Source organism: Setaria italica, chromosome IX, assembly GCF_000263155.2.
Source record: "Setaria italica strain Yugu1 chromosome IX, Setaria_italica_v2.0, whole genome shotgun sequence".
NCBI classification, from domain to species: domain Eukaryota; kingdom Viridiplantae; phylum Streptophyta; class Magnoliopsida; order Poales; family Poaceae; genus Setaria; species Setaria italica.
In genome coordinates, this window is record NC_028458.1 from 9,058,783 (window position 1) to 9,072,217 (window position 13,435).

Genomic DNA, 13,435 nt, shown 5'->3' on the forward strand with positions numbered 1-13,435 from the left:
ATTCGGTGAAGGCCAAGTGTTGATTCACCTATATATCACCTCGTACTACGACTACAGAGGCAGTCATGGCCTTGCAAGGCCGTCACTAAGCATGGTCTTAAAGGTTGTCGACATGTAGAATAGGCACCGTTGGATTTGGATGTACAGAAAATAAAGAGTAAAAATGAGTGCGAACTAGAACAAAAATAACACTCGATGTGAGCTCTCCATTTATTTGTTAACACAGGGACTAAACCTTTTTTAGTCTGGTTTGGAAAAACTTGGTCTAAGGGGCTTCTACATTTTTAGAGCGAGGCAATAATGGAACGAAAACCTGAGGACGAGGGTGAAGCCTAGTCTAAAAATAGCAATGGCCAGGTGACCATGCTGCAAACATAGCTGCGAGATGCCAGTCAGCAGCAGGTATATATATATATATATAGGTGAGCGAAGCTATGAGTGAGCAAGACACACACAAACTAAAGGTATTCAAAATGGCCTTCACCACCAAAAACGCCATGAGAGCCCTCTTCCTCCTTGCGCTAGTGTTCACTGCGCAAGCCGGAAAGGCGGCGCCGGCGGCATCGAAGGACGCTAAGGCGGCGGACGATAGCGCGGCGAAGGGAGGAGGGTCGTGTCCCAGCGGGTCGTGCGACATCACCAAGCTGGGCGCGTCCGGTAATGGCAAGACGGACAGCACCAAGGCGCTAGAGGAGGCATGGGCGTCGGCATGCGGCGGCACCGGGAAGAACACGATCCTGATCCCCAAGGGCGACTACCTGGTTGGCCCGCTCAACTTCACGGGCCCGTGCAAGGGTGATGTGACCATCCAGGTGGACGGCAACCTGCTGGCGTCCACGGACCTGAGCCTGTACAAGGGCAACTGGATCGAGATCCTGCGCGTGGACAACCTGGTGATCACCGGCAAGGGCAAACTTGACGGGCAGGGCTCCGCCGTGTGGAGCAAGAATGCCTGCGCCAAGAAGTACGACTGTAAGATCCTGCCCAACTCGTTGGTGCTGGACTACGTGAACAACGGCGAGGTGTCCGGCATCACGCTGCTCAACTCCAAGTTCTTCCACATGAACGTGTTCCAGTGCAAGGACCTGGTGATCAAGGACGTGACGGTGACAGCGCCGGGTGACAGCCCCAACACGGACGGCATCCACATGGGCGACTCGACCGGGATCAGCATCGTTAACACGGTCATCGGCGTCGGCGACGACTGCATCTCCATCGGCCCGGGGAGCACCAAGGTCAACATCACCGGCGTCACCTGCGGCCCGGGGCACGGCATCAGCATCGGCAGCCTGGGGCGGTACAAGGACGAGAAGGACGTGACAGACATCACCGTCAAGGACTGCACGCTCAAGAAGTCCAGTAACGGCCTCCGGATCAAGGCGTACGAGGACGCCGCGTCCGTGCTCACTGCCTCCAAGATCCACTACGAGAACATCAAGATGGAGGATGCTGGGAACCCCATCATCATCGACATGAAGTATTGCCCCAACAAGATCTGCACCAGCAGCGGCGCCTCCAAGGTCACCGTCAAGGACGTCTCCTTCAAGAACATCACCGGCACCTCCTCCACCCCCGAGGCCGTCAGCCTGCTCTGCTCCGACAAGATCCCCTGCAGCGGCGTCACCATGGACAACGTCAAGGTCGAGTACAGCGGCACCAACAACAAGACCATGGCTGTCTGCAAGAACGCCAAGGTCACCACCACCGCATCCCTCAAGGAGCTCGCATGCGCATGATGAACGATATGGTCCGTCCATCCTCCATTGCCATCCATTTCAATCAATTCAATTCTTTGGATACATGGTAACTAGTAAACTATAAACAGCAGATCGAGCAAATCCGGCCTAGGTATTCTTCTGCTTTATTTTCTTGCTTGATTCCTCCCTCAGGCAAGAGAGACATGGAATAACAATGTTTGCCACACTAACAATGTGTAAAGCACTGATGATCCAGTCACGCCGGTCTTTTCATTTTCTGTGTTTTTCATTTTATTTTCTTTTTGGTAGGTTAGACATAACGCTATGTAAAACTAGTGCTTGTGAGTCATCAATGAATGGACGAAACGGTGACCACATTCTACAAGAAGTTTTTGGCCTATAATTTCCATGTTCTCTTGCGAACTGTTGCTCAGAATAGTTTAAGAGGGTGTTTGGCAGCACTCCACCTTCCAAAAACCATCTTCACTCCACCAGCTCCATACTTTCCCAGCTCCACTCCATAAACTCCAGAAATCCATGGAGTTGTTGTACGCGTTTGGCTGTTTTTAGTGCTCCAACTCCAGAAATACAAGGATTTGGTGGGAAAGTTCTATTTTTCCCATGGTGGATAGCTGGTTCTATTTTTAGCATTGTGGAGAGTTCTTTTTTTGTTTTTGACGCCGCCCTGGCCAACACGGCCACGGCCTTGGCCGCCACCCCTGCTCATGCCCAACTTCCGGCGCCGAACTTCTTGCCCCTGGACCGCGCCTTCTTCCTGGCCCATGGCCGCGCCCAAGGGCCTGCGACCGCCGGTGCCCAGGACCGCAACGCCGTATTCATGCGCATCCACACTGCCCGTGGCCGCAACGCCCAAACTTCACCGACTGGCGGCACCTAGGAACGCTGCGCCGCCCAAATTACCCCTAGCCACGCTGCACAAATTTCCCAGGCCGTCGGCGCCAAGGACCACAATGCTGTCTTTATGCGCGTCCACGGCGCCCCTGGCCGCGGCGCCCAGGACCGCTACGCCACCCAAATTTCCCCTGGCCACGCCGCCCAAAATGGATCCGTGAGGATGAGCTGAGGAAGAAATCGGAGAAATCGGCGGAGGAGCTTGCCGTCGCTGTCCATCTCGCCGGGAAAGACCGGCGGCGGCGGCCCAAGGAGGAAGGGTGGCGCTAGGTTTCTGCACGGCGGCGGGAGAGAAGCAACGGTGGGAAAGAGAAGCGACGAACGTGGGAAAGAGAAGCGCGACGGTCTGTTCTTTTTTTTAGATCGGACCGATACTGTGTAATCGGTGGCAATGGAGGTAAATACCCACCAACTCCACGAGGAGGTCTGAAAAGTGGATTTTTGGAGCACCCCTTGAGGTACTCCACCAAAAACATGGATCTGCCCCCCTGCTCCACCTTTTTCCTTGAGTCAGAGTTGCTGGAGCTAGACACGTTTGGCTGGAAAATTTTTGAAGTTGGTGGAGTGGAGCAATTTTTTCTAGGGTGGAGTGCTGCCAAACACCCCTAACTTATATTAAAAAATAATTGAAGATAATATATATTTCAAATTTGAAGTTTGATCTATGTTTACTATTCCCTTTTTTAAATGACACTTTGATAATAATGAAGATAATATATATTTCAAATTTGGTGCGCCATGTTTATTTAAAATCTTGTGGGAAACGTAAATTACAAATATAACGGGAAATGAAAAATTACAAAAATGACGTAAAATGAAAAATTACAAATATGTGAAATGAAAACTCCAAATATGGTTTTCCCTCGGGCTCTTTGACAAAATCGGCCTGGCTATATGATTTTCAAAGAAAATACCACGAGGAATCTCATCATATTTTTACATATGCTATGAGCAAACATTGAAAAGTTGATAAACCTATCAAGTAGCACGTGGAGGATGAAATTAACACTATGCACTAATATATTACTTGCCCAAATAATGCAACTATTACATGTTTCAATGGAGCAACACATCTACATCTTTTAATTAGGATGGATTTTTTTTATACAAAAGTACATGGGATGTTCTGTAATAGTAATAGCATATGATAAATACCTCCTTTGGATTTTCGCATGTAGCAACGCACGAGCACTTTTACTAGTACAAACAAAACAAAACAAGAACAATAAGATATTGCCACTAAATTTCACCTCACATATACATTGGACTTACAAAACAATACAACTTCTTCAATTTATTTGATCTGAGCAAAAATTAATACATCCTAAAAAAATACAACTAATGAAAAGATATTACACTTAACATACAATATTGATACAGGATACTTAAAAACAATATTTCAAAGTACAAAAATGAAACAGACAAATATATTGTTGGGAAATCCCTAAACCTAAGGAATTATTGTGGGCTCATGCCAAATACACTCCTAGAAGGTCAAGGCTATATAAAGTAATTAACGTGTACTTATCTATAAAGATCAAAAGAGAATAAGTTCTATCTACATTGTCTCCTATGTGCTAATCTAGGGGGGTTATTGAAAAGGGATACGGATGATCTTCTACGTCTTCCCCACGCCTTATCAGCTGCCAGAGGGAGTGGAACAGCGATCGCAATTGCACCGTTTGGTGATACATATTTAGCGTGCTCGGCACAGTTGGCTGCAGCTGTGCTGCTGCAGCAGCTGGGCCACAGCCGGTGTTCTAATTAGTAGCAGCTGCAGTGGCAGCCCACTGCTACTAAAAAAAGCCTGTTTCTGTAGACGTGAAATCGGGCCCCAAGTCTCGGTAAACAAATACGTGCTGACGATTGGATCCAAGGGAATTGCACGTTATCTATTGTCGATTGACTTGGAATTTCAGCTTCGCTTCTGTGTTTGCCAAAGTATTTGGCTGGAAAAGGTCACAAATGCAGATACACGTACGTACCCTAAGGCCAGATTTGCAGCCTGCTCTGCGCAGAGTAGGTTCACCTGAAAGTGACATTAGCTTGTTTGTTTGGCTAGGCGCTAGCTTAATCGCAAGCACCAGTATTATTCCGATCGATCCGTTAAATTTGCATAGATCTCCAGAGTCCAACCAAACTTGATTCCCGCAACTTGCCTAGAGTTACTGGCAAGTGAATCCAATTTCAGACTAGCTAGCTAGTAGATGCTTAACGTGGCAAGCAAATCTAACGATCTGTGACATGTAAATCTAACTCGTCGTTTTCTGGCCTGCTCGATCTAGAAGCTGAAGTCCCCACGGGCTGGAATTCTACTCCATTTCCTCACCATTCTTACTCCGCGGCTGGGGAATTAATTAATAGTATTGGTTTTCTCCGATTTGGTAAGAAACGTATTTAATCATCGTGCAGCCCATGAACATGATAGATGATGTGTTCCTAAGGACACAAGAAGAACGGCAGGTATTTGACACGTCTACTCGTGCAAAACTAGTGTAATTATATCTCACATATATTTTTTCATGATTTCCTTATATTATTTGTTTGATTTTTTAGAGGAATTTTATCATTTGTTTGTCAAAGCTTGTTTTGCGAATGAAAAAGTTCAGATTACTCCCTCAAGTATAGCGAAAGTCCAAATAATCCCCTAAACTATATCTTGGTTCAATTTACCCCTTAAACTATGCTATTTGGTTCAACTTACTCGATAATACAATTTGTCATTTTGTTTCTCCATACACAAGTTGAATTTTAATTTGAGAGTAATACAATTTGTCATTTTGTTTCTCCATACACAAGTTGAATTTTAATTTGAGACTTTGCAGGGTAGTGGCCATCATAATCTATATTATAAAAATATTTTATGAATTTTTCATCATTATTTTTTATATCATTTTGTATCTCAAGGATACAATAAATATCCTACTCTATCAAAATAATGATAAAAAATTCATGATATATATTTCTAACATGTCTTATGATGTTTGCTATCTTCTTGCAAAATTTGAACTTAAGACTTTACTTGTGCACAGAGAAAAAAAACAAATTGCGTTAAAGGGTAAATTGAACCAAATGATATAGTTTAGGAGTAAATGGAACTAAAAAATACTTTAGCGGTAATCCAAACTTTGGTTATAATTGAGAGGAGTATTTTGAACTTTTGCGAATGGGGTATGATATGCCCAAAAATGATCAAATAAAGGGCCTCCTAGATCAGTCAATCCAGTTGGGACGAATTGTCAAACGGGTCGCTTGAAGCCATGGTCTTTACTGCATCAGAAATAATCTGAAACCTGATCACGGGAGATGGCATGACGTCGTCACGTTACACGGTTCCCCTTGCCCTCGCACTGCCAGGTGGACGGCTATATAACACAGGCAGGCAGGACCCATCAGAAACCATACGATTTCTGTTGCCTTCTCCAATCGGCACCAATTCGAAGATCCCCTTGCAGCGGATCCCTCTCGATTCCTCGCCCAATTCTGTTCCTGAAATGAATCTGCAATTTTGTTCGATCATTTGTTTGCAAGTCTTCCTACATTTTCTCGATCGTTTAGCTCCCTTTTTCTGGATGATTTTCTGAAAGTGAGTTCGGCCACATCCACGAGCCGTGGCATCCAGTTTCGATGGCCGCGGCTCCCATGCCCCGATGCTCCCAGATCGATCCGATCCGAGGTTTACATAGCCTGTGCCCGGCGAAAATATGGGCTCGTCAGGGTATACGCGCCTCGCACATGCGTCTCTCGCTTTTCACTTCTTCTCCTGTGTTCTTCATCCGATTCTGCGGTTGTCTCCGTCACTTGGGTTTTTTGGCAGGTGTACGTATCTTTTTGTTAACCACCGTGCTTTAGATCTCGTGGTGCTGTTCATCGTCACACCGTCACGTATTGGGTATGGATTTATCTGCACGAGATTCGTAGTCTTTTCCTAATGCGGATAATCTGAGTTGGTGGTCACTGGCCACTTCCCTCCTGGCCCTTTTATAGATTATAGGATTTTCGGTTTTCAAAGGTTCTGCTTTTCTTGCAACTGGATGCGTTTTAGCATCTTCTGCCTCATGATCACGACAGAGACGCAGATACATGCGGGCGATCCTGATCCAAGCATCCAACTGCCGGATAACCTCAACAAAATCTGAAGTTTGTCGTCTGCCTCAGCACACGACAAATTCTGAAAATAAACCATTGCTTGAATTTTCTTCCTGTGCATGGCATAAAATTCTGAAAATAACCGTTGCTTGAATTTCTGATTTCTTGGTGCATTCGGAAGGAGCGTAATAACCGAGTTTTTAGCAGATCGTCGCCAAGGCAGCCACACCAGCTGGCTCAACAGATTTCAGAAGAAGCGCTCCTGTGGTGTGCTAAGGCCCTGTCAGCGTTTGCCTGTCCACATGCAGCTGGCTCAGCCCTAGATCTTTCTTACTTTGTTTTCTTTCTCTAGTTGTGTTGAGTCTCCACCTAGATATCTAAGAAGTGAAATCTTGTACCGTGTGCAAGAGCCCGATTGACCCGTGTTGTAATGTTCTGACGTTCTATTTCTTCTTAATACAAAGATACAACTCTCCTGCATATTTTAGAAAAGATACAGCTCTCCTGCGTATTTTAGAAAAAAACCAAGGCTTAAATTTTCAAATACATAGCATATTATGCCTCGTAGAATGCACACCTGCATAGGCGTTCGTGACCCCTCTGTTTTGCCACGAATTCTAACAGACAGAGAGCTGAGTTGGCTCGCAAAATCTTCGATATTACCAAAATTTGGCACATTTTAGTATTTGACTCGCAGCTGCAAAATTCTTCGCGTGAGAGTAAAATGGTTATGATGTTACAGTTGTCTCCAGTTTATTGCAATTACAAATTGCTGCGGGGGCCTTAAATGTAGTAGAAACAAGATGTGTACTTGTATATAGTCTATAAAAGGAAATCGGTCGCGTTAAGTGAAACAAAAAAGGAAATCAGGAACCAAGAAGTGTAGCTGTCGGCCCTGTTGGGCTGCATATGTTAACAGCCCAAATTCAAATTCACAACAGGGCCGCATATGTTAACAGCCCAAATTCGAATTCACCAAGCCCAGCAATTGAGGTAGCAGTTAGGTTACAAGTTCCAGAAGCTTCTCGATAGCATAAACCCTAGATCCCCAAATCTCTCTTAATTCCACCGAAGAACACACGCGCATGTCGGCCGCCTTATCAATTCAGACAGCTCTCTGCTCGTTGCCCTCTCTATAGATATCTGGGAGTTTGAGCTCAGTTCTCGTGTCCTCAATCGTGTTTTCGTTTTCTTTTTCACTCCAGTTGGTTCTCATGTAATTATTTGCATAACCGATTTATTCATGGGAGCTTGGTCATTTCCGCGAGCTGTGGCTTTCAGATTTGATGGCCATGGCGATTCCTTCGTCCAATCGCTCCCAGATTGATTTGGGGCTCTAATAGCCGCGGCCCGAGTAAACGATGGGCTTGCGGTTACGCACCCTCGCACATCCATTTTTTTGTTTTCAGTGTTATTTGGGATTTGGTGGTGAGCATATGCGGTTGCTGCTGCGTGGCTGTGACGACAAAAGGATATTTTGTTCATTCTGATTCTTAATGCCAATTAAGGACCAATCGTGATGACCTTATTTGTGCGTGTCTGAGCCGATGCTGTGCAGCGCCCATGTTCGCCAAGCTGTTTCTGTTTCTTTTTCCCCGCCTATCTTTATTCCTGCTGAAGTGCTGATTACTGCTTGCAGAGGCAGTTTATTGTCTCATCTATGTGCCCTCCAACTTCTTGCGCTGTACTGAGGATTACACACTATTGTTCATTCGGGTTTGGTAATTGGATGGCTATTAATTCAGGATGCAAATAGACTTGAATTTCTAGCTGACAGGCTAAATGGCAAAGAGACATATATCCTCTTGTATTTCTGTGTGTCAGCTTTGGTTTCTTAGTAGTGTCTTTGGCTGTTCTTGCGTGGCTTGGATGACAACAACATACGTTTCTCGATCCTGATACTTGATGTGTTCAAGGACCAAACTTTGATGACCTTTGTGCGTGTCTGAGCCTGTGCAAATGCATGCTTTCCTTGTTTACTTTCCTAAGATATGGTCTTGTACTCTTTTTATGCTTTCCTCGTGCATCCGTGTGGCTGTGATGACAAGAACATACATTTCTCGATGCTGAGACTTGATTGTTCAAGGACCAAATTTGATGAGCTATGTGCGTGTCTGAGCCAGTGCACCTTTATTCTGTGTGAAAGGTACATCCTTATTTGTTGTCCATGGTGTATTTGAGTTTCCTTCCACGCCGAACTTGGGCTCGGTTATGTTTTCCTGATTCACTTGTGGTGTATGCTAGTGGCTGCTTGTTTATTGTGACTTTTTGGGGAGTTTGAAAACTGGAGCAGGTTGCTCCGTTCCACTTCGTCACACTGTTCTGAATGAAGATATCAGTATGACACTATCAACTACCTAGGTTATGGAAAACTTGTAGCATCAAACCATTGAGACATGACTTTCATTTTTAGGTAGAATAACTGTTGAAAAGAAATTATCCTTACAACCTGAAGTTCTGAAATACCTCTGAAGATAACTATGTGACTGCAGTAGACAGTTTATGGCTTATCAAAGGGTTTCCTACCACTTATAGCATATAGCTGATCGTTAATCTTATAGTACAGCCCATGAGGATGCCAAGTAACCGAATGTCTGTATATACCATATAGTTTCTCTCCACCTGTTTAATCTACAATATGTTAGTTTATGAGAAAAATGCGCAAAAGTTCAGTAGTTCCTTTATCTCAAAAAAGTTCAGTAGTTCCTTGGAACTGTTGATATTAGAGCTGTTTCTTTGAACAATTTCCCATTGCACTAAAGTGGATCTTTGAAGCTTCTTCTGAATTGGAGTAGACTGTTCTGCTCCACTTCGTAAGTCTTGTATTATCGTCATGCCACAATCATAAATACTTTCATCACTGTTCTGAATTGTCAGATCAGGATGAGCAAAGTAGGTCGTGGAAAGCAATATCTTTCTAGCATTGAATTGTCATACATGAATTTCGTATGTTGGGATTATCTCCCGTAAAGAACTATGTGTTTAGAACCCTGCAGGATTGGTCTTGGAATATGCGATCTAAAGTTCTCAAATACCTTGTGAAGTTATTACGAAATGAATGTTAACTATGTGATTGCAGTAGATAGTTTGGGACTTAGGGTTTCCTACCTCTGGTACTCTGTTATGACTGACCACTCTAATCCTACGGTGCTCTTGAGAAGGTCAAATAACCTTAGTGCCTGCAATCACCTAATAGGTAGCTTCATCATTTTAATGTATCGTATATTAGTTTATGAGAAAAATGCGCAGAAGTTCAGAAGTCCTTTTGAACCTTTCCAATTAGAGCTGTTTCTTCAAGTTAGGTCAAAGTGAATATCTGAAGCTTCTTCTGTAAGTCAAACCATTAAGCAGCTAACTAAGCAAGATATAATCTGTTGTAAAACTAGTTTAAGATACAGCCAGACTCAGAAGCACAGATAATTTAACTTGCTGAATACTACAAAAACGAAATGAAAAAGAGAGATAGCGAGCATGCATGGGACAAACATCGAGGTCATCTCAACCTTCTTTTCTGAGCATTTCTTAGCTTTCATGGTGAGATATCTATGTCAAGCTCTTCAAGGATTGAGGAATCATGGTGCGTGGTCAAGATTCAATAACCAACCATATGACCTTGAGTCACACTTTTTGTTTGAGTCGTTGCTGTTCTTGGAGTTTGTTAAGATCTCGCCCAGAGGTCCACCTTGAGGCATCTCCCAAGAACTTGAGATGCAATCCGCCTGCACTTGTGTCATGTTAGGTGTAAGGCAGGTTGTCCGTGGACCTTCTGCGGAGTGGTAGAAAGTCGATGAAACTAGCATGGAATCAGAATATTTGTTTTTCTCAGACTCCATGTTCTCATTCTTAGCCAGGCTGAAGTTTTGAAGAACTGATTGGAGGGATTCAGCATCATGCAGCTGTGTGGAGGAAATGCTCTTTTGGCTGTGCTTGTTGATGCTTTCCCAGGCTTTCAATATTGTGTCTGAGGAGATCGACGCATTATCCACTGCAGGGCTGAACTTATCTGGTTTATTATGCTGCTTCAGTTGAGAGAGCAGGGACAAGGTGGGTTGTCGATTTGTAGATTTTATCAGTGGAGTATTGTTGTCTTCTGTTTGTTGGTTTGCTTTCTCTTTGCTCAACATTGTCCTGCATTGAGGTTTTCAAATGGAAATTGTTATGATTGCCAAGTGCCAACTAAAACAAAATAAGCTCGAGTTTATAACATAATGCAGTATTTCATAATGTGACATTGTTGACACTTTTCTTCATTTTAGCTTCTTTTGCTAAAGCAGTCACTGACAAATTTTTTTTGTTAAAATGGATCTAAAATCTTAAAAAGTTCTAGTAATACGATGCACAAGTAATAAATAGGACTTCATTGTTCAGATTGTGATGCTGAAGTAGTTCTGCTTCGTACAAGGAGATGAATGAGGACATATACCTGTTTAAACTATCAGTCCAATAGCTGACAGTGCCTGGCTTCGAGTCATTAACTTTTGCCTTCTTCAAGCTACCTTGTGACACAGCACAGGGCAATGAGCCAGCAGCAGCAGCAGCAGGTGTGTCCTTGGCGGTCTTTTTAGGTTGGTTTTCCACAGGCTTTCTTGAACGGTGACGGTTTCTGTTGATGTGCCGCTCACAGTACTTGTGATCAGCCATTGCCTCCTTCGAGCATCGCCATTTCTTTCCATCTGTCCGACGGCATCTTCCAGGTTCTGGATCAGAGTCTGCATTGGTGTAGCCTTGATAGAGAGGTCTCCAGCTCACTGCATTAGAGAAGTATGTGTATGTCAAGCTTTGATTCCATTTATATCCAAAACAATACTATGGTTATCCTTTATGGCATTATGACTTGTTTGCTTACAAACTGATGGAAGTATGGTTGAAAGTAATACATATCCTTGTAACTCCATGACATGCCTACGTTGGATTTGATGATTGATAGTTTCAGATATTATCACAGTTACAGATATTTTTATTCAACATGTAACACTGCAAAGGCATCCATTTGTGCAAAGTAATATTTTTCTTCTGTATTGGTTTATTGAAAGTGCTAATAGTTTTGAAGTACTAGTAAAGAAAACTTAGTGATCTGTTTCAGAATATGCACACCTCTGTTGGATGATCTGAAGCTTTTGCTGATTGAAATGAGCAGGCTGGAAGGTATGGGGGCTTTTGCATGGAGATACTTGTATATCAGAGCCTGGTGCTCCAGCTCCATCCACTGCGAGGGAGTAAAGGGCCTCTTGGTCCTGGATAGCAGGAAAGCCTGCTCATTTGGCCTTCCAAAATCCACGCCTAGATGATGATGAAACAAGGAGAATATTGAGTCTGACGAAATCTGAAATGCTGAAGCAAGCAGCAACCTTATCTCCAGAGACGTGCATGGTGAAGGGAGTGCCAAGACAAAGTGTAAAGGTGAAAAAGCAGACGAAATGTTACGGGCAGCCTTGGCTGGGGGCTTGAGGGGCCCAGCGAGCGGTGTAGCGTTGTGCAAATCCCTATGGCTGCTAGGCTAGGCCCCTCCATAGCATTCATGAGAGCTCATCAAGTTCCATGAATGCTGCACCCCTGTTCTCCTTTTGACTTTTGCTTTTCTTTTGAACATTGCAACAGAAAAAAAAATGGCAATAGTTCTTCTCTCTACCATGATTTGCAGATAACATATCCAATAACATATCCAAGAAGGAATGGACAAGAGGGAAGGCTGTGTTGGCAGTTGCTGATGAGGCATCCAAACCTGAGGGCAATGCGTGAGCAGCCTTGGAGAACCTGAGCATCTTCTGCTCGTCAAGGAAGGGCGAGGGGTAGGAAGCAGCGGCCGCAGCAGCCTGGGTGAGGCCTGCTCGCTTGAGAAGACCCAGGTCGCTCTCCCTGAGCGATGGCGCGGTGACGGCGACGCCTTGTTGCATCCCCATCACATCTCCGAGCTCCATGGCCGCAGCACCAGCAGCACAAAACCCGGCACTCATTTGGGGGAGTAGGAGAAGAGGCTGATGTGAGAGAGTGGAAGAAGGGTGGTGTGCATTGTTGGGGACAGCCTGGTTGGATTTGAGGATGTTGGAGATGGGGGAAGAGAGAGAGAAGGTGGGTGTGCTTTTCTGGTGGGAGGCAGGGTATGTGTGGTGGCTCTTTGGGGGACTAGGGGGTGGCCCTTAAATAGCACCAGTCCTATCATTCATTCTTTGGGCTTTCAGATACGTTTTTCCAGATTTCCTTTTGAGAATTTTTTCAGCTCAACGCCCCAACAAATGTTTCCTACCGCTAGGGTTTTTTATGACCGCCAGGCGAGTACCACGGCCGGTGTAGCAGTGAGTTGTTAAGGCAGGATCTCAATCCACATCCAATGGTACCATGATCAAAACAGGACGGCCCTACCCTACGGCCCTGCCTTTTGAAGTGGTCTGTGTTTTCTTGCGAGGCCATTGGTTTGGGCGGGTCGATTGGTAATGCTGCGTAGTAGTACTCGCTTGAAACTTGAAGGAAAAGGAGTGATGTGCCTGCCACTGTTGCAGGATAATGGGTCAAATTGATTGGAGCAATTACGTGTGCTGTGGTGTGGGTAGGGCCGGTAAACTACCATGCGTGTGGGGGCGTGGTACGTGCGCGAGTAATTTCTATGAGCTAGTACCGGTACTTCTACTTGAATAAGTAGACGGCTTTTGTATCCTTGCAGGTAAATATGAGGAAGTAAATGGCCGGGCTTCATCCATGTGACGGCCGCAGGACGCACAGGGAAATGTGACGCTCACACG

General features: G+C 44.7%; 2 protein-coding genes across 2 annotated transcripts; one reads left to right on the forward strand and one right to left on the reverse strand.

Moving 5' to 3' along the window:
• Positions 1-473: 473 nt before the first annotated feature.
• On the forward strand, positions 474-1,820 carry LOC101758664 (exopolygalacturonase). The gene has a single exon (XM_004986261.3). It carries the CDS (start codon positions 474-476, stop codon positions 1,734-1,736), a length of 1,263 nt encoding a protein of 420 aa, XP_004986318.1. The 3' UTR covers positions 1,737-1,820.
• Positions 1,821-10,029: 8,209 nt separating this feature from the next.
• On the reverse strand, positions 10,030-12,873 carry LOC101763902 (growth-regulating factor 9). Its single transcript, XM_004982132.3, has 4 exons — positions 12,421-12,873; positions 11,793-11,978; positions 11,122-11,446; positions 10,030-10,826 (listed from the first exon to the last, which is right to left on the reverse strand). The coding sequence occupies exons 1-4, from the start codon at positions 12,650-12,652 to the stop codon at positions 10,271-10,273; spliced, it is 1,299 nt and encodes a 432-aa protein (XP_004982189.1). The 5' UTR covers positions 12,653-12,873; the 3' UTR covers positions 10,030-10,270.
• Positions 12,874-13,435: the final 562 nt, after the last annotated feature.

Coding starts and splice junctions, on each gene's coding strand:
- LOC101758664 (XM_004986261.3), top strand. CDS start 474: ATGGCCTTCACCACCAAAAACGCCATGAGAGCCCTCTTCCTCCTTGCG.
- LOC101763902 (XM_004982132.3), bottom strand. CDS start 12,652: ATGAGTGCCGGGTTTTGTGCTGCTGGTGCTGCGGCCATGGAGCTCGGA. Junction 11,979..12,420: donor TGCTCACGCATTGCCCTCAG/GTTTGGATGCCT, acceptor ATCATCATCTAG/GCGTGGATTTTGGAAGGCCA. Junction 11,447..11,792: donor CTTCAGATCATCCAACAGAG/GTGTGCATATTC, acceptor TCTCTAATGCAG/TGAGCTGGAGACCTCTCTAT.